Here is a 19,472-nt window from a genome sequence, read left to right as displayed (position 1 = left end):
TCCACTCACCCACCCACACACACATCCACCCACCCACACGAAGGTTGTCTCTTCGCCCGAGCAGGTTTGTCCCTTGACCTACATAAACGTCACTGTCAAACATGGGAATTCATGAGACCAGAGGAAGGGTGCGAGGCAACTTCTTACTGTCGGGGTGGCGAGGGGGGGAGGGGGGGCGGGAAGCACCAGACTGTAAACCTGAAGGCTGTATGCACTCAGTCATCAAAAGGGCTTTCTCTCTCCCTCTGTCAACTGAACTGAAAAAAAATACACCACGTCGCAAAACACGCAATGAAAGAAAAGTATAATAATTTTTTCTTTCTTCATCGTGTAAGCTATCCTAAAACTACACATTATTACTTAAGTTCATGTATTCTTTTTTCCTGTCTATTCTTATTCTGTGTTGTTCGGAGTTGTCAGTCGAAAAAAAAAAACACAACGCATAACAAGCAATGAAAGGAAAATATAATATTTTTTTCCTTTCTTCATCGTGTAAGCTATCCTAAAACTACACATTATTACTCAAGTTCATGTATTCTTTTTTCCTGTCTATTCTTATTCTGTGTTGTTCCAGTTCTGTTTTGTTTTTTCTCATCCAGCGTCTAAGTCATTCAAACACTATACATTTTTAACTTAGTTTTTTTCCCTTTTTTTTAATGCCAGTTGGTGTGTTTTGAAAGGTTTGGATTTGCCCGTTCATATTCCTATCAGTTCAGCGTCTCTTATCATGGTTACTAATACCTTACTTAATCTCATGGCCTCGTGTAGTTAACAATTAGCTCCTCCATATTCTCTTCCCGGAACCTTTTATTTATTGTGGATTCGATAGTTTTTGGTTTAGGTATTTATTTTCATATACATATTATTTTTCAGTTTGAAGTCGCTCAATAGAACCCTGCGATTGTTCCGCCTAACACCCAAACTCACGCCATAACAAATCGCTGCTAATTAGTAAAGATTCATGCAATATCACGCGATCTGGCAACTCGATAAACGAGGAAAATATAAAGCTTAGCGACAGTGACTTTGAGAACCCAGTAGAGGTAGGAGACTCGAGGAGGCAAGAAGAGGTGGAAACACTCAACAGGCTGAGATTTGTCTTCTTACAGGTAAGTTTAATGACAGAAAAGAGAATGAAGGAAAAAAATAACGAGAGAGAGAGAGAGAGAGAGAGAGAGAGAGAGAGAAAGAGAGAGAGAGAGAGAGAATTCTTCGTATAACCACAATCGGATATTCTAGTCTCAGGATGCGAGATGTCTGACTTTCTAACAGGGACGCCTTGACCTAGCAAACACTGAACACGTGCACAGACTGGCCAATATCGTCTTAGGTGCTCACTCCTAAACGACTCTGGCTCCCATAACGACTATTTCCCAAGGCCATTGAGAAGATTAAACGATTTTCACGGGTGAGATTCCAGTTCACGGTGCAACAGAGGTCGTGGCAAAGTATCACCGGGATCAGAAAAGAAGTCCGTGAAATTCCCAGCAACTTCTACAAGAGGCTTTTCAAACAGGGGAACTGAGAATAGGCTACGGTCTCCACTTTCGTTGCCGCTATGAGTCATCGTTATGCAGACTGTGACTTTGATCATTCAGGATTTCTACCACATTTATATCGGTATTCTTACTTCATTTTTTAGGTGTTCCTTTGTACCACGGGATGTACTTTGACCATTCTGGATTTCTACCACAATTATATCGGTATTCTTACTTCACTGGGCCAACATCCAAAACCTTGAGTGAAAGCAGTCCCGGTTAATTTTAGGTGTTCCTTTGTACCACGGGATGTACTTTGATCATTCTGGATTTCTACCACATTTATACCGGTATCCTTACTTCACTGGGCCAACATCCGAAACCTTGAGTGAAAGCATTGTCCCGGTTAATTTTAGGTGTTCCTTTGTACCACGGGATGTATGAGCACGATACTTTTTTTTTCTTTACCTGGTGAATGATGTGCAACTGCCGCTACCTGGCCCTCGATTCATTAAAGTTGATTATACTATATTTACAGTGAAGGAAGCAGCTCAAGGGCAAACATAAATGAGAGAAAAAAAACAACCCCGCTAATCACTGCTCCTATAATGTATGAAAGTATAGATGAGTGACTAATTAAGGGGCTATTACACTGGGCAAATTTTCCGTGGATCTTCAGTCAAACCACGATTTCCGCTAGTGTGGTTCTTGTTATTGCTGCTGCTGCTGATGGTGAGTAATACCGTCGTCCTTCCTTCCGTGAAATCTACCCTAGCTTTGGAAGATCACGGAAATATGAGAACCATGCCAGCGGAAATCGTGGTTTGACTGAAGATCCATGGAAAATTTGCCCAGTGTAATAGCCCCTTAAGAGAGGTCAATTTCAGGTGGAGAGGTGCCTTGCTACTCGTCCACCGCCTCCACCTCTCTCTGATAATGCCTCTCTTGTCCGAGGTCGCTTCAATCACGCCTCAGCTGTTCTTTCCCAAGCTTGTGTGTGGCCCGATGTGGACTCACAAAGGAACACAAAGGAAGAAAAAACAACAGCAGACCTGCTGGTCCTTACGAGGCTGTTTGTGACAAGCTACACTAACTATCTAATCAAAGGTGGAAGATGAAGGACAGCAAAGGCGAAGGCTCCTCCCCACCCCCCCATCCCTCCAGCCAAAGCATGGAAAAACTGCATGGAAATTATGTAGGAAAGAGGAAAGAACTACCATTTCTGCTACCACTAACCGGGCGGTAAAAGCGGACAAGGACACCAGTATTCGAAAGAACTTAACGTTATTACGACAATGAGTAATATCTTAGTTGCTGGTAGGATTCAAAATACTTGTCTAATCTATTATTGAAGGCCTCATGTCGGTAATGATTATATTGGTACTACATATTACAGCCTCTATGAACCTGTCTCGTTACTATATGCTGTTTGCAGGGGTATATACACACAAAAAAATCATTCTGCCTAAATCTATCTATCTACCTGTATCTACCTTTCTATGTATACCTATCTACCTATCTATCATTATCTACTTATCTATGTCTACCTGCCTCTCTATAAATTATCTATCCATCCATCTGTGTCTGTGTCTATCTATTTTGACTGATATGATGTGTTTGCCTTCTGAGCACAACTGTTATTTTTTTATGGTCATTAGTGTCATTCCTATTACAGTCAGCATCAAAATGGCACGTTCGAAGCTGACGTCAGTGGCGGTGGTGATGGCGGCGGTAGTTGTGCTTCTCCTTCCTGCGGCAGGTGAGGCTTGTCATCACACACACACACACACACACACACACACACACACACACGGGCTCAGTTGTGTATATAAGCCTTAGTGTGTCTCGTCAAGGTCACTCTAAACCAGTGATTCTTCGGATAATGACACTTCAATATTATCTTGCTGCAACAACTACTACTATTATTACTACTACTACTACTACTACTACTACTTCTACTACCACTTCTACTACTACTACTACTACTACTACTACTATTACTACTATTTCAACCACTATTACTACTACAACCATTGCCTCCTTGCCTTAACCTTCAATATCCTACCAAGAAAAGAAGTGACCATTAACAAACAGCTGAATTCTGTCAGTCACTCCCTTCGCATCTTTGCCAGTTAGTCAGAAAAGCAGTGCACGATTTTTCTTTTCTACCTGTTTTTGAGATATTTATTTGGATATACTCATGAACCTGCTTCGATACCCAATGGGCAGATTTAGGCACTGGTACTTTAAGAAAACCTGCTCTAATATATATTTTTTTCTATTTAATATTCGCAGATCTGGTGACGGCAACTTCCTTTTTCCCGGTAAGAACCCCCATCCCTCCCTCTTTCTCTCTCTCTTCTATTGCAATGTTATCTAGAATGACTCGTCTCTTGGACCGAGGTAAGCGGCGTCATCCGAGGGGTGTGGTGACCAAGGCCACTGTAGACCGCCAGCTAACTTTGACTCAAGCCTCACATGTCCTCATCTCACACCGATTCAGGGCAGCTATAGCATGACAACGCCTAATTGCCTTTATACAAATTGTCGAATAGTGACAAGAATAATGATGCATCTTTACCATTGCTTAGGCCTGGGGTTATATCTGTATTAACACTTTTTCCATACTCTCAATTTTTTTGGAAAAGCATTGTGTGATGACGTCTAGGTCCATCATCTCAGCTGGCTGGAAACCCCTTTTTTCAATGTCTTGGTGGTTATGATTTTGCCGCCTTAAAGCCTCAGTCAGTCAGTGCTTCTCCTCAGGAATTCTTCTGATGTTCGCAGGAGGATCCCTGCTCCCGAGAGGGCGGCGTTTGTGGCCTCGTGTCTGCCTGTCCTGTCGAAAAACGTCACCCCACCAAGGGCTTGTGTCCGCGCCAGCAAGACCAGGGCGTCGAGTGTTGCTGGGCCGGTAAGGCAGCCCTTGCTCCTTTTTTTTAATGAATAAACTATTTATCATTCACGTGCATGCATGTGTCCACCTTGGGTGCCATCAGGGTCAATGCTGGAGAACTGGCCCAGCAGGAAAACTATACTAATGTTTTTATTTTGATTTCCAGAAATAAATTACTTCATCTGAATTCTAAGGGCCATAATCTTAACATTTTGGGGCCCAATCTCACAAATCTGGCACAGCTTTCGTAGGCGTTTGGGGCATTTTCAGGGGTAGTTTAATGACCCTGGTGGTAGTCTGATCCTTCCTCTGTACCAAGAACCTAAGAAAACATTCATATAAACCCAAATGATCTCCTTTTAGGCCTTTGGCAACAGTTGATGTGAGAGGCAGGAGCGTCTGAGAATACCAACCTAAACATTTTCTTTCCTCTGGTGACCGTATATTTAGTCTTTGCGGCTCTTAAGATCAACCAAGCAATCAATCAGTCACCAGATCAGCCACTCAACCCAGCTCCCTCTCCCTCTACAGTGCCAAGCAACACGGCGGACTGCATGCTACGAGGGGGCGAGTGTTTCCCAGCAGGGGATTGTCGTGGACTGAAGGATCCTGTGGGTCTGTGCGAAGAAGGGGAGGTGTGCTGTGTCCTGGTGTAAACAACGTCGGTGTGGCAATGAAGGGAGGACCGCGAGTATGAAGTGGCAGGTATGGTGAAAAGATCGCGTATATGAGGAACAGCGGAAGGTCGCGAATATGATAAACATTTGGCAGATATAACGAAAAAAATTATAATATGAGACAGATCGAGAAGAATAGACCGCGAATGTTAGAAGCAAATGGCGAGTAAAATGGAAAAGAAAATGCGAACGAGGAACAGCAGAACACGACTATGAAAAACAAACGGCAGATATAATGAAAAAAAGAGAACGAGTAATGTCAAGTAGAAAAAAAATCACAGCGAATAAAAATAAAAATAAATGGCAACTATAATAAAAAAAAAACACAATGCGAATGAGGAACAGGAAGAGAACACGAATATGGAAAACAAATGTCGGGTATGATAGAAAAAGAGAACAGGTAGTGTCAAGTAGAAAAAAATCACAGCGAATATGAAAAGTAAATGGCAACTATAATGAAAAAAAAAAAACAATGCGAATGAGGAACAGGAAGAGAACACGAATATGGAAAACAAACGGCAGATATAATGAAAAAAAGAGAACATGTAGTGTCAAGTAGAAAAAAAATCACAGCGAATATGAAAAGTAAATGGCAACTATGATGAAAAAATAATGCCGTTAGGAGAAAGAGCAAGAAGATGAGGAGCAAGCAAGCCGCAGGACACACACAAACATGCACACACTCAACGGAAGGAACACAGACACAAAACGATACAAGTGGGTCATGCAGCGCCACACTGGGTCAGGGAAGGGTTGACCTCTGTTGACCTCGTGCCCTCGCTAAACCACCGAGCAATAAATAAATAAAAATCAGTAAGTATTAAAAAGCCGAGACGTTGTAAGAAGCTGTTGTTCCGTTCTTTATGCATCTTTGGTCTGTGTCTGTCTATCTATCATCGCTTTTGTTGCTTTATTTACGAATTACTTTATTCAATTAAACTCTAAAATGTGTGAATAAACGCCTTTTCTATTTACCCAGCAAAGGTGAAAATACTAAAAAAAAAAAAAAAATACTGGTGTACAAATCATTTAGCTTAACAAAACCTCGGGAAACACATGAAGTAATAAAAAGAAAATAAAACGAAGCCAAAGACGGAGGGGTTTTATTTTAAGCTGCGGGTGTCAAATCAAACAACTCCACTCTGGGTATTTTCATTAGTTTAATTATTAAATAAGTAATCATAAAAGGTGAGTAAGAGTACACAGGTCTAGTCCTGGCTTGGGGAGGGGAGGAGGGAAGGGTTGGGAAGGGGAGGAGGTGGGTGGGTGGGGGGGGGGAAACCAGAACCAGGAGGAGAGGTGAGTTGGGGGAGGGGGGGACAATGCCGCGGCACGGAGGGATGAGGAAGGCGACTGGCGGGGGTGCAAGTGTGTCCGGGGAGGGGGGGGACAGGAAGGTAGGAGGTTGGGGAAGGAGGCTATCACTAAGGCACTGCAGGAGACGTTCAAAGTGCCGTTCTTCCCTCAAACACACTCTCAAGACAGAACGAACGAGGAGGACGGGAGGGGGGAAGGGAGGGGGGAAGGGAAGGTATCATTTAGGCACTGTGGGAGACGTTCTAAGTGCCGTTCCTCACTCAAACACACTCTCAAGACAGAATGAACGGGGAGGGAGGGGGGAAGGGGAGGGCGAAGGGAAGGTATCATTTAGGCACTGTGGGAGACGTTCAAAGTGCCGTTCTTCCCTCAAACACACTTTCAAAACAGAATGAAGGGGAAGGGAGATGGGGAGGTATCATTTAGGCACTGTGGGAGACGTTCAAAGTGCCGTTCTTCCATAAAACACTCTTTCAAGCAGTCCAAAACGGCAGGATGAACGAGGAGAACGGGGGAGGTAGGGGGAAGGGAGAGGGGGAAGGGAAGGGGGGGAGGTAGGGGGAAGGGAGGGGGGGAGGGGACAAGGACAGACGCTCAAAGTGCCGATCATCGCTTCACACGCCTTCCCGTTACAGCAGGACGAGGCTGGACGAACGGACGACAGCTGATGCGCATGGCTGTGGTTCGAACCCTGCACGCACCTGATTTGAGTGTCTTAACGATGAACACACTTGTGAACGCACGTAAACACACATTCGTCACCCGCCGTAGTCGCGCGCTCTCGCCCTCCGTGGTGACGCATGCGCACTGACCTGAGGCGCGTTGTGTCGGTGTAAGGGAGTCTTAATATATTGGCCAGTCTGACAGTCCAACGCTTGGTCACTGTAAGCCCCCAAACCATACTCTCCACAATGAATCGTTATTTCTACCCGATACCAGATACTAATAAAAGAGATTTCCTGTGTAGTTTCCCTCCTTTTTATATCAATGCCAAACACTAGAGCTACAAGGAATTTTCGTCGTGTTTTGTTTGGTTGGTTGGGGAGATTACAAACTTGCTGTATCGGAATGTAAAACCGGCCCTTACCCTTTGACCTCCAAGCCGCTGCTGAACACTGACTGACTAAACAATGAATGCTGAACTGAAGACGTTGTGTTTGGTTGGGGAGATTACAAACTTGCTGTATCGGAATGTAAAACCGGCCCTTACCCTTTGACCCCCAAGCCGCTGCTGAACACTGAGTGACTAAACAATAAATGCTGCACTGAAGAATACTGGTGATGCGCAGCAAGCAATAAATCCGTTTATTTTTATTTTTTTATCTAATCTGAAAACTATAACAAACGTGAAACAGAAACCAGTATCCTTGTACATTCGAAGTGAAAAGTTGTAATGTTTAAATGAAACACGGCGGCAAACAATCAACTAAAAGTTCCAATAGTAGCGGGGCATGGAAAACTAGTGCTTGGGGTTGGTTCGGACAAAGATGTTAGTGTTGCGAAAATGACCGTTCAGACACGGGTTAAAAACAAGTCTGTTGGGGCTGCATGACAGACCACTACTAAGATTGGGTTACAAAGAGCAATTAGTGGTACTCTATGGAAAGTGACTACTACAATCAGCAGCTACTGGTGGTGCGGGGCAAACGACAAATCCCGGTGTTGAGGCAAGCGTTGGAGGACTGCTGAACGACTCTCTTTGTCTGCCTCGACACGACTCAACGGAGCATCAGGTCGACTGCGCATGCGCCTCATAACAACAACAATCAACAAAACACACTAATTAGTTGTAGTTAATGAATACTACTTAAACTTACATAAATAGTGACAAATACAAAACTACTACGACACACACACACACACACACACACACATACACAAACACACCAATAACTTATATGACCATAGTTTGTAATAGCTAACTGAGCCCCGGGCAGCCCCAGGGCTACCCCGATACTGTACATCAATGCGTGTGAAGAACATAACAAGTGGTAAGGGGAGGGAAAAGGAGGTGGTGGATATAATGCTTAAAAGTGGTGATGAGCAAACTTTCCTCTTAATAAATAAATTAATAAATAATTCAATAAATAAATAAATACAAATGCAACTCGTATAAATCTATATGAAAACAGTAGAGGATATTATTCAATCCAGAAATTTGATAACAAAGTAATAATTTTGTCTTTCACCGGATATGTCCTTTTACGAAATCAATTATTGTCTCCAAGAACGGACGAGAGTAAACGAATGAGACTATGCTGCTGAAACACACACCCACACCCACACCCACGAGTTGCAGATGCATGAATGACTACTGTTTACTATTGTGGAGTGACGCGGAGGAAAGCTGATCAGTGAGCGGCTGGGACGAGCGGGTACACAGGGGAGGATGATCAAAATTTACCTTTGTTTATACTCCAACCACGAGGCAAAGAATCTAGTCATCGTTAGAGGTGCTGCCCAGTAGACATCTAGGGTATCATAGCGGGGCGGGAGGGATCACGGGGCATCACCACGGACAGCCTCCATCATGCCTCTACATTGTTGATTTTGAAATTTCGTTTAGTTCATATATATAACGCAAAATCCTACGCGGAAGGGAGCAATAAATTTTGTGTTCGAAGCTTCATAGTCCGAGATGAGTGACAAATTGTTCCGTCCGAGCCGCTCCAGGTGAATGACTTGTGATGCTGTCATGGCAACGAGGGGTGGGAAGGAAGGCGCAGAGAGGAGTTTATGGCGACAGAGGCGAGAGTTTTGCGAGAATTCAGTACCAAAGTGCAACATTGAGCTGGATGGCTCTAAAATGAGCCTTAGGTCTCCTTGGAACCTAACTAACCTAATGGCAGGGACCGGCCAGCGCTCAAGCCTCGTGGCGGCGGGCGTGTGCTGGGCGGGGATGGGCTCGGGGAGTGTGTGTGTGGGGATTCCGTGGGTTCAGCGAAGACAACACACCTTTATGGTCAGCTCTGTCTTTGTTTAACCCGTCCGCTGCGATTGGCACGGATTTCGCCTTCACTGGTAGCCTGGTAACATATGCCCCCAGGTCCTTCTGTGCCTCTGTGGTGGATAGTGGAGTGTTTCCCATGTGGCATTGGTATGCTGGATTTCCCCTCCCAAGATGCATGACTACATTTTTCTTCACTAAATTGGAGCGGCCAATTTTTGTTCCACTTCTGTAGCTTGGTGATGTCTTCTTGTAGGAAATCCGCATCCAAGGAGTTAAGTGTATTCACGTCTAAGTCTTGTGACGCAACACTTCTTTTGTTTTGATTTCAGTGGTTCAGGAGCAAGACGTCTTTGTTTAGTCTGCCTGGGTGCAAATATATTCACGTGCCCTGTTTGTGCTGCAATCTTTTTTTCGTTTTCAATCTTTTCCATCCTTTTCCTGTACATACTTATTTGCCTCGACAATCAGTAAGATCCTTGTGAGTGATGCCTTTAAATCATGATCAAGTGAATCCATGACCATCAATGATCAAAAGGAATGGCGGGCTGTCTCCTCAGCGCTCCGCCACATACACCTCCGCCTCCCTACACGTACACACATGCTCCGAACTAAAAATTTTGTGATATAAAAACAATTGTTGCAGATATCGCTGGGCCGGTCCCTGGTACACAAGAGGCGCCGCGGAGCCCTTGACTTGGCAACGAACTAAGGCCACACCAGAAAAGTTCGTTCAGAGACTTAGGAAAATTAAAGAAGTTCGGTCGAATCAGTCACTGGCGCCAAAACGAAATGCCGTGACTTTACCGGAGAAATGAAAGGGTGTCCGAAAGGGCGCCACTGAGGAGATGTCTAAGAGGAGTACAGAATGGAAGGTGTTCGAAGTGTAATGTGTCAGTGCCCAAAAAGAAAGAAGTCAATGCGTGTCCACAGGGGGAAGAAGGTTGGTATTCAAATTGACTCCACTGTGCGTGTGGCAAATCTGAGTGTTCCCTTTACGACATCAGAGAGGGATATAAGCCAATAGATCAAGGGAGTGAAGAATTGCAAACACATGTAAGTGTCATGGGAGCCTGTCCTGCCATACCTCGCATTCAGAATTTTCCGTCTCACACCATAAATGTCTTAGCCTCATATCAATGGCTTTTGATTTTCCGCCCCAAAGAGTTATGACCTCTCGAGAAAACTAATAGGAAATAAAAAAAAATGCTACATGTAAACCGAAAAGGGCAAATTTAAGGCTCAGTAGGAAATTTCTTTGAGGGGGTTCTTAATGTCTTATTCTTGCTGCCTAAAGAAGCCACCAAGGTTGTACATGATGACTGTAATGTTTCATGTTGGTGGTCTGCAGTGTGTAACTCAGGATGCTTCAGACTGTACCTCCACAAAATGCCTTAATTCTGATATGTGTAGTTTTCAAGACTTCCGAAAACTTAATAGTCTGCTGAGTCTAAAACAATGGTAACTGATCGGCTGACTTTAAAAGAAAACTGCCATTATGTATGCTTCCTTGCTTCTTCGAGAGGTCCAACCTAATGGGCGGAGCGGAGCTGCGTGATGCATTGAGCAGGACATAGGCGCAGGACAGCTGAAAGGGTTGTGGCACTGCTGCCGACCCTCGAGTGACAAGCTTCATGTTACGACAACCATAGAAACGAAGAGGCGCATTTCAGGCAGCACTGGAACTGCTTCCTTCTGGCTTGATAGCCTGTGTCTGGAGTCAGCGGCCACGAGCCACTGTAGGAAATTATGGTGCAGTCTGTTAATGCCACGGAGTCTCCAATACGATGTGATCCCTAATCAGTGTGTAACGGTCCCCTCGACGCTGTGCCAGGCAAGGGGCCTAGCGGGGCCTTGGAGGGGTAGCGGGGCGTCACTGTGCGTGTCCTGGCAAGTGGCCCCGCAAGAACTGGGCCATGCTGAACACCTGCTGATGGGCGTGGGGTGTGGCGGGGGACTCGGTGGTGTCCTTCTGCAGCTGGCGGTGGTGACACATGAAGCCGGCCACCAGCACGGAGATCACGGTGCACATGGCCACCAGTACGAAGAGCGCCGAGAAGCCCGGTGCCGGAAGGCACACGCCATACACCACGTCCTCGCGGAGGCCCTGAAACACCGTCACGCTGTCGTCCATTGCCGGAGTGAACTCCAGGTCGGCCTCAGATATCACCTGGAAATCAGTGGACACGCCGATGTTGGAGGAACGAGCATGGCGGTTGAGAACAACCTCTCGGCGGCGGCGGAGGTTCCTGGGGCCCCATGGGAAATCCTCCTTCTTGGGCATCTCAATTCGCTCGCCGTCCTGCCCTGATACGTGGTCAAGATAGATCTGTGCAGAGCGTTCGTCGGGGATGATGAGCGGACCTTTGGAGAACTTGTTCTTTATGGCCATTGCATCAAGGCTTTGCGGTAATCCACTTGGTACTGCGCGGGAGCGAGGGGGCGGCGCTTCCCCTTCATCGCCGGGGTTGGGGCCACCAGGGGTCTTTTCGGGTGGGGCGGCATACTGAGGCTCAACCTCTGATGGGGAGCCATAGGTGTTCCCAGCCTGCAGCGGCAGCGCCTGGCTACTGTAGTCGCCAATGGGGTTTCCTGCTGTTGGTTTCTGGCAGTGGTCAGGGCAGCCGTAACGGCAGATCTCTACCTTGCAGCGCAAGTGCACCGCCATGGAATCTGGGAACTTGAAGGCGTGAAAATGGGCGTAGGTGAGCACAGTGGCTCGCCCATCATTGTTGCGCAGCTTCATGAAGTTGGAGACCATTTTGGGGCGCAGGATGCAGCCGTGCTGGTCGCTCAGGTAGATGGGGCGGCTGGAGCCGTCAGACGCCTCGCAAGACGTGACGCGCATGTCAAACTCACCTGCGGAATAACGGTCACTTAGTACGAGTCTCAAACACGTCATCATTGTACACCAGACAGGGCACAGGTGTACTCATAAAGCAGATACACGGTACTGACACAAGTCTATATTACTCCTACATTCCCTGATACTCTCCCCCGCTGCCCCTGGCCCTAACCGGCTTGAAAACTTCTACAACAACTGATACACAACACTGACATATTCCCATGCCCTCCCTGTACTTCCTGCTACCTTTCCCTTCCCCCGAGGCCCTGGCCCACCCCCATACTCGCCTGCCTGGTCGTTGATGGCCACAACCATGGTCAGGGTAGAGCCCAGGGGTACAATGCCAGTCACGGGGGATGCCCAGGGGCCCTTGCCGTCCTGTATCTCCATCCAGCAGTCCACGTTGTCTCCTGAAAGTCAAAATTATTGTTAGAGGTCTCTTGATCTTCCATATTTTACTCTCTCCAATGTTACCAAAGCAATGAAATAAGACATATGTGGATCAAGAAAAACTAATCTAATAGACATATTGTAGTCAGTTAAACACAATATGCGCTTCTTAGTTATGCCTTCATCATCTTAAGGTGCAGTGAGTAGCGGGCTTTTTTTATATTTTTCTTTACGCCCTTGAACTGTCTCCTTAGCTGTAAAAAAAAAAAAAAAATCCACAAACATCTTTTTCACAGGAAGACAAGAAAAGTACGTCCTTACAAAGACACGGTGATGTACAAGATACCAAACCACACAGCATCACTCACACACTTAGGATGAACAATTATAACCTATCACTAGAGGTCAAAGTGTGGGCAAGGCAGTTTACACGGACATCTTGGTAGTCAACTCACGGTAATCTGAAATCCAACTCTGCCTGCCATCCTTCAAACACCTTTTTTCAATTCTATCTTTTCTACATCATTTGCCTCAACCTGCCCTTGCTAGTGCTTTCTCTCCCTTTCTTTCCTCCTTATTTCTTCCAACGATGCCAGATTGTCGTACTCAGCCTTCTATGCTTACCGATTTTCGACCACACGGTAATCTGAAATCCAACTCTGCGATCCTTCAAACACCTTTTTCAATTTTATCATTACTATACTATTTGCCTCAACCTGCCCTTGCTAGTGCTTTCTCTCCCTTTCTTTCCTCTTATTTCTTCAACCGTTGCCAGATTATCGTACTCAGTCTCCTATGCTTACCGATTTCCGACCACACAGTAATCTGAAATCCAACTCTGCGATCCTTCAAACACCTTTTTCAATTCTATCCTTTCTATATCATTTGCCTCAACCTGCCCTTGTTAGTGCTTTCTCTCCCTTTCTTTCCTCTTTATTTCTTCCAGCGTTGCCAGATTGTTGTACTCAGCCTGTCTTCTTCACCCCAATAACTAGCATTATGCATAGTTATCGTTAAAAAAGGTTAGTTATTAGTGTTGTGTGGCAATAGCTATGACTTCTTCACCCCAATAACTGGCTTTATGCATAGTTATCGTTAAAATGGTTAGTTATTAGTGTTTTGTGGCAATAGCTATGACTTCTTCACCCCAATAACTGGCTTTATGCATAGTTATCGTTAAAAAAGGTTAGTTATCAGTATTTTGTGGCAATAGCTATGTCTTCTTCACCCCAATAACTGGCTTTATGCATAGTTATCGTTAAAAAAGGTTAGTTATCAGTGTTTTGTGGGAATAGTTATGACTTCTTCACCCCAATAACTAGCTTTATGCATAGTTATCGTTAAAAAAGGTTAGTTATTAGTGTTTTGTGGCAATAGTTATGAGTCAGAAACAGGTAAATACGATACTCTGAGTACGATAATCTGGTAACGGTGATTTCTTCCCGTTCTCCTTATGCAATTGCCCTTCCCTCCCTCCTCACCTCGAAAATTGAGCTCCACCACCTCCAGGTCGGCAATCTTCATGGGCGGCTTGCTGGCTGTCTTCTCGTAGTCGTTGTACCACTCACAGCGAAGTCGTTTGGCCTCGTCCCACACCTGGCGAGCCGAGGACAGCATTGGTGAGGAAAAGGATGGCAAGGACAGTGGATGGTGAGAACAGCAGATGACGAAGACGGAGTTGGGCGATTAGAGTTGTCGAGATAAGAAAATGATAACAAAAGGAGTGCATGATTAGGTGATAAGTCATTACTGCCTCCCTCTCCCTCTCCCCCTCCCTCTCTCTCACCTCGATCAGGTCAGCGTCGTACTGCACAATAATGGTGTTCTCGTAGAATTTCCCGCCCATGTCAGGCTTGGTGCCGCAGCCATCGTAGTGGATCTGGAACTCGTACTGCGACCCGCCCGTGTAAGGCTCCACGTACATACAGTTTGGCTGCCCGTACTGCCCCTTGGAGAACACAATGCCCTGGGAGAGGAGACAGAGGAGCGGGGTCGTAAAGGGTTTTGTTGCTCTACGGAAGGATGATCAAAGTAAAGGGAGAGCCATGCCTTAAAAGAGAAATCAGGTTAGACAGATAATTAGGTGGAGGGATATGATTAGAACCTTTGTCGAGCAAGGATGGAATACTGTAATTGAGGTAGGGAGTACTGGGAAAGGTTTTTATCAGTGGGAGGAAAGGATAAGGGAAGGATTGATTTACAGTTATGAGGAATCAGGGCAGACAGATAATTAGGTGGAGGGATATGATTAGAACCTTTGTCGAGCCTGGATGGAATACTGTAATTGAGGTAGGGAGTACTGGGAAAGGTTTTTATCAGTGGGAGGAAAGGATAAGGGAAGGATTGATTTACAGTTATGAGGAATCAGGGCAGACAGATAATTAGGTGGAGGGATATGATTAGAACCTTTGTCGAACCAGGATGGAGTACTGTAATTGAGGTAGGGGGTACTTGAGGTTTTTATCCTGCATGGGTTAAACACTGGGAGGAAAGGCTAAGGGAAGGATTGATTTACAGTTATGAGGAATCAGGGCAGACAGATAATTAGGTGGAGGGATATGATTAGAACCTTTGTCGAACCAGGATGGAGTACTGTAATTGAGGTAGGGAGTACTGGGAAAGGTTTTTATCCTGCATGGGTTGAACAGTGGGAGGAAAGGATTAGGGAAGGATTGATTTACAGTTATGAGGAATCAGGGCAGACAGATAATTAGGTGGAGGGATAAAATTAGAACCTTTGTCGAACCAGGATGGAGTACTGTAATTGAGGTAGGGGGTACTTGAGTTTTTTATCCTGCATGGGTTAAACAGTGGGAGGAAAGGATTAGGGAAGGATTGATTTAGGCTCTCGGGGAAATTAGGAAAAGGAGGGATGACTTTCTCTGCAGGCACCCTAAAATGACCTCTCTTTTGGCTACTCTTTACTTTTTACTTTTGTGGGAGCGGCGAGTAGCGGGCTTTTTTTTTTTTGTACCCTTTTTGTTGCCCTTTGAGCCGTATCCTTTGATGTAAAAAAAAAAAAAAACTAGGAGATACAGAAACACGAAGTAGGGAAAAGGTCAGAACGAAGTATATATGCTTGAGGAGAGAGAGAGAGAGAGAGAGAGAGAGAGAGAGAGAGAGAGAGAGAGAGAGAGAGAGAGAGAGAGAGAGAGAGAGAATAATAATAAAAACAAAAGGAAACACATGTAACCTCTAAGCGCCAAAATCATATCAATATACTATCAAAGCAAATGGGATTGATTGATTGATTATTGGGGCGTTGTGTCTTGGCGCCGCACAGTGCAATATGACTTGTATTTTAAAACTATATAAAACCGTTAAAAAAAACATAATAAAAAAACACCAATAAAACTATATAAAACCACTTAAAAAAAAAAACGTAAGCAAATGGGAAAGAAAGAGACAGAAAAGAACGGAGACTGAAAATGAGGAATGAAAAAGTGGAGACAAAGAGGGATAACAGTGAGAAGAAAGGTGTGTGTGTGTGTGTGTGTGTGTGTGTGTGTGTGTGTGTGTGTGTGTGTGTGTGTGTGTGTGTGTGTGTGTGTGTGTGTGTGTGTGTGTGTGTGTGTGTGTGTGTGTGTGTGTGTGTGTGTGTTTCTCACCTGGAAGGGCGCGGTAAAGGCCAGCTGCACGGTGAGGTGGTCCTTGCCGCACATCACTTCCAGCCGGCTGATCGACACGGGGTTCGACGACCGATCTAACCCGAAGTCCTCCAGGTACTGCGCCAACGAGCCCTGTGACGCAAGAATGAAAGATTGAGGCATAGGATAACTTAACAGGGAGCGAAGGACAGACATAGCGGGCTTGCACTCGCGAAATCAAACGTTCGGGGCTCTTTTCACGAACGTTTTTCAAGAACGGGAGAAGCTACGTCGGGTTATCATGAGCGTCTGTCCCGTTCATAGCGTGGAAGCCTTGCAAAACTACCGCCGGGCTCATGAAACCACCCATGGAAGACCCGGCAACTTCCAAAACGAGAGCCTTTGGAAATAGATGGATCAACCCTTCGAGGAGCTTGATAACACCTGAATCAGCTTTCCGACAACACACAGACACGTAAGAAAAGAACCACATGATATACAAAGTGTGGAAAAAAGACAGCCACACCGGACAACAACCACCACACAGGAATAAAATAAGAGAATAAAAAAACACAGAGAAATGGGAGGCTGTTGCAAAGGCTCCTTAGAACTGAATCGAAGTTTTGTTGTTGGGAATGAAAAGAAACGGGAGTCAATTTTGAGGGAGCCAAAAATATGGGCCAGTTTCACAGTTCCCTATGATGGGTTAGTAGGCTCCCAAACCAATACCAGAGCCTTCGAAATTTCCTTGTATAGTGTCTGGTGTTTATATTTAAGTTCACAAATTTGATGAAACTATACGGGAAAAGTCTTGTGAATTTAGTGTGGCATCGAAGGCCTCCCCATTTTGGATTGTATGGGATTCTATAGTTTGGTTCGGGCTGTTACGAAGACACTGTGTTGGACTGTGAGACCGGCTCAAGGAGTCAACCACAAGGACACGAGGAGGATACTAACCACCGCCATGGAGAGAAGCAGTAGCAGGGGCAGCAGCGGAAGCGGAGACGGCGATAGCTGTGGGCGGCGTGCCATCATGACGTCACTTTGGGTCAGCCTCCTTCAGGAAGAGAAAAAAAAGGGAAAACATTAAATTACATAAAAAAACACACACATAAAAAAAAAGATAAGTTGGTACAGTGAAAAAACACCACCACCACCATCACCATCACCACAATCACCGTCACCACCACCACAATCACCATCACCACCATCACTATCACCACAATCACCATCATCTTTTATATCATCATCACTACCATTGCCATCTTCACCACCACTACCGCCATCACCACCATCACCATCACCACAATCACCATCATCTTTTATATCATCATCACTACCATTTCCGTCTTCACCACCACTACCACCATCACCATCACCATCCCCATAATCACCATCACTACCATTGCCATCACCACCACTACCACCACCATCATCACCACCACCACCACCACGACTAAAACGCATACAACCCAATTCCCAGACCGTTACATCACCATCCCCACCATCACCATAATCACGCCATCACCACCACCATCATCACCACCGCCAACAGGTAAGCGCCGTGCAGCCTCATCCCTGCCCTCATTACCTGCCTAATTAGCACGTATAGCCAGGTGAGGTGATCAATCATACCTTTGAAGAAGAGGTAATGGGAGAACGGCATGAATTATATGACATTTACAGTTACCAGCGTCTCTCTCTCTCTCTCTCTCTCTCTCTCTCTCTCTCTCTCTCTCTCTCTCTCTCTCTCTCTCTCTCTCTCTCTCTCTCTCTCTCTGATTATTTTATTTATTTATCTTTTTTTTTTAAGGAACTGTTATCATCGCTGCCTCTCCCACCTGTTCACACACACACACACACACACACACACACACACACACACACACACACACGTCTGTTCCTTAATAACCACCTCTCATTAACGTTCTACACCTTCACTGCCTCATTTCCTGACACTCATCTCCCTCACGTTCTCCCGTTCATCTCCTCTCATCTCTCAGCATCCAGCATCATCATCCCTCACGCCCGGAAGTCTCTGTCTGTCTGTCTGTCTGTATGTATGTATGTGTGTATGTCTGTGTCTGTCTCCATTTGTGTTATTGTTTGATTTCTTGTTTTCCTCTCGTATCCTTTGTTTATGATTCGTCTGCTTTCTCTTTTCTTCTTTTTCTTCTTCACAATTGTAGTTTTCTTTCTCCTATTCCTTATCCTCGTTCTCCTCCTCCTCCTCTTCCTCCTCATCATCATCATCCTAGTCCCCTTCGTCCTTATCCCCCCTTTCCTCGTCCTTCTCTCCTCCTCTTCCTCATCGTCTTTCTTCTCCTCGTCATTCTTATCCCCTCCTCTTTTCCTCTTCTTCTTCCTCCTCCTCTCCCACTCATTCTTCTTCTTCTTCTTCTTCTTCTTCTTCTTCTTCTTCTTCTTCTTCTTCCTCCTACTCCTCCTCCTCCTCCTCCTCCCCGCCTAATTAAGAAGTACCGTAGCGTGTTACAACAGTTGGCCTCGAGTGGAGTATTTAATGTACGCGGAGTAACTGCCGAGTCTATAAGGAGCGTATAGGGAGGAGGGAAGGGTGAGGGGAGGGAGGGGGGAGGGGGAAGATCGGACGACGACGATTGGTGAATGAGTGAGTGGGTGAGTGACCAGATGAGGAAGTGCGTGAGTGAACAGGTATACGTGAGTGAGTGAGTGAGTGAGTGAATAGGTTTGTGAGTGAGTGAGTGAGTGAGTGAGTGAGTGAATAGGTTCGTGAGTGAGTGAGTGAGTGAGTGAGTGAGTAAGTTCGTGAGCGAGTAAACTGGTGGTCAGCTGATCATGTCTGGCCAGAGAGCTAACGGTGTTTGGTCATAGCACACACACACACACACACACACACACCTGTCTCTTCTTCCTTCTCTCCCTCCTTCCTTTCCTGTTTTGTTTATTCACCTCTCTCTCTCTCTCTCTCTCTCTCTCTCTCTCATGGAAAGGAATAAAGACAGACGAAGAAAGGCTGTCCCAAAGTGTCAGTGAATGGAATACAAGAATGAAGATAAAGGACAACTCTTGCATTAGGAAGTTGGACAGGTCACAGATGATCTACACATTTAATCAGATATCCACAGCAACAGTTTTCATGTAACAGTCGACAAAGCCCTGAACTTGACATAAAAAAAAATCAATAGAAAGTATCACACGTTTAATTCATCATCTTCCCCAACACTTTACGAACATAAAAAAAAGAAAAAAAAGCGTAATGATCGAAGTGGTGATGGAGAGGTTATGGGAAAATGACCGTCCACATGATTCTTGCGTAACGGTTGTACAAAGAGGATGAGAAAGAAGATTAAAAG

At 45.3% G+C, this 19,472-nt stretch overlaps 1 protein-coding gene across 1 annotated transcript in view; it reads right to left on the bottom strand.

The window, feature by feature from the left end:
• Positions 1 to 5,162: 5,162 nt before the first annotated feature.
• The window catches only part of LOC127002686 (uncharacterized), a 53,263-nt gene continuing 38,953 nt past the window's right edge, over positions 5,163 to 19,472 (bottom strand). The window contains exons 3-8 of the mRNA XM_050868752.1: positions 17,095 to 17,194; positions 16,159 to 16,290; positions 14,337 to 14,516; positions 14,032 to 14,146; positions 12,448 to 12,570; positions 5,163 to 12,174 (exon numbers count right to left, since the gene is read on the bottom strand). Of these exons, the coding sequence (XP_050724709.1) occupies positions 11,189 to 12,174; positions 12,448 to 12,570; positions 14,032 to 14,146; positions 14,337 to 14,516; positions 16,159 to 16,290; positions 17,095 to 17,172 (1,614 nt within the window). The 5' untranslated portion in view covers positions 17,173 to 17,194 and the 3' untranslated portion in view covers positions 5,163 to 11,188. The remainder of the gene's footprint in view (positions 12,175 to 12,447; positions 12,571 to 14,031; positions 14,147 to 14,336; positions 14,517 to 16,158; positions 16,291 to 17,094; positions 17,195 to 19,472) is intronic.

This window comes from Eriocheir sinensis, chromosome 2 (assembly GCF_024679095.1).
Source record: "Eriocheir sinensis breed Jianghai 21 chromosome 2, ASM2467909v1, whole genome shotgun sequence".
Taxonomy (NCBI): domain Eukaryota; kingdom Metazoa; phylum Arthropoda; class Malacostraca; order Decapoda; family Varunidae; genus Eriocheir; species Eriocheir sinensis.
This window is presented reverse-complemented; position numbering and strand designations above follow the sequence as displayed.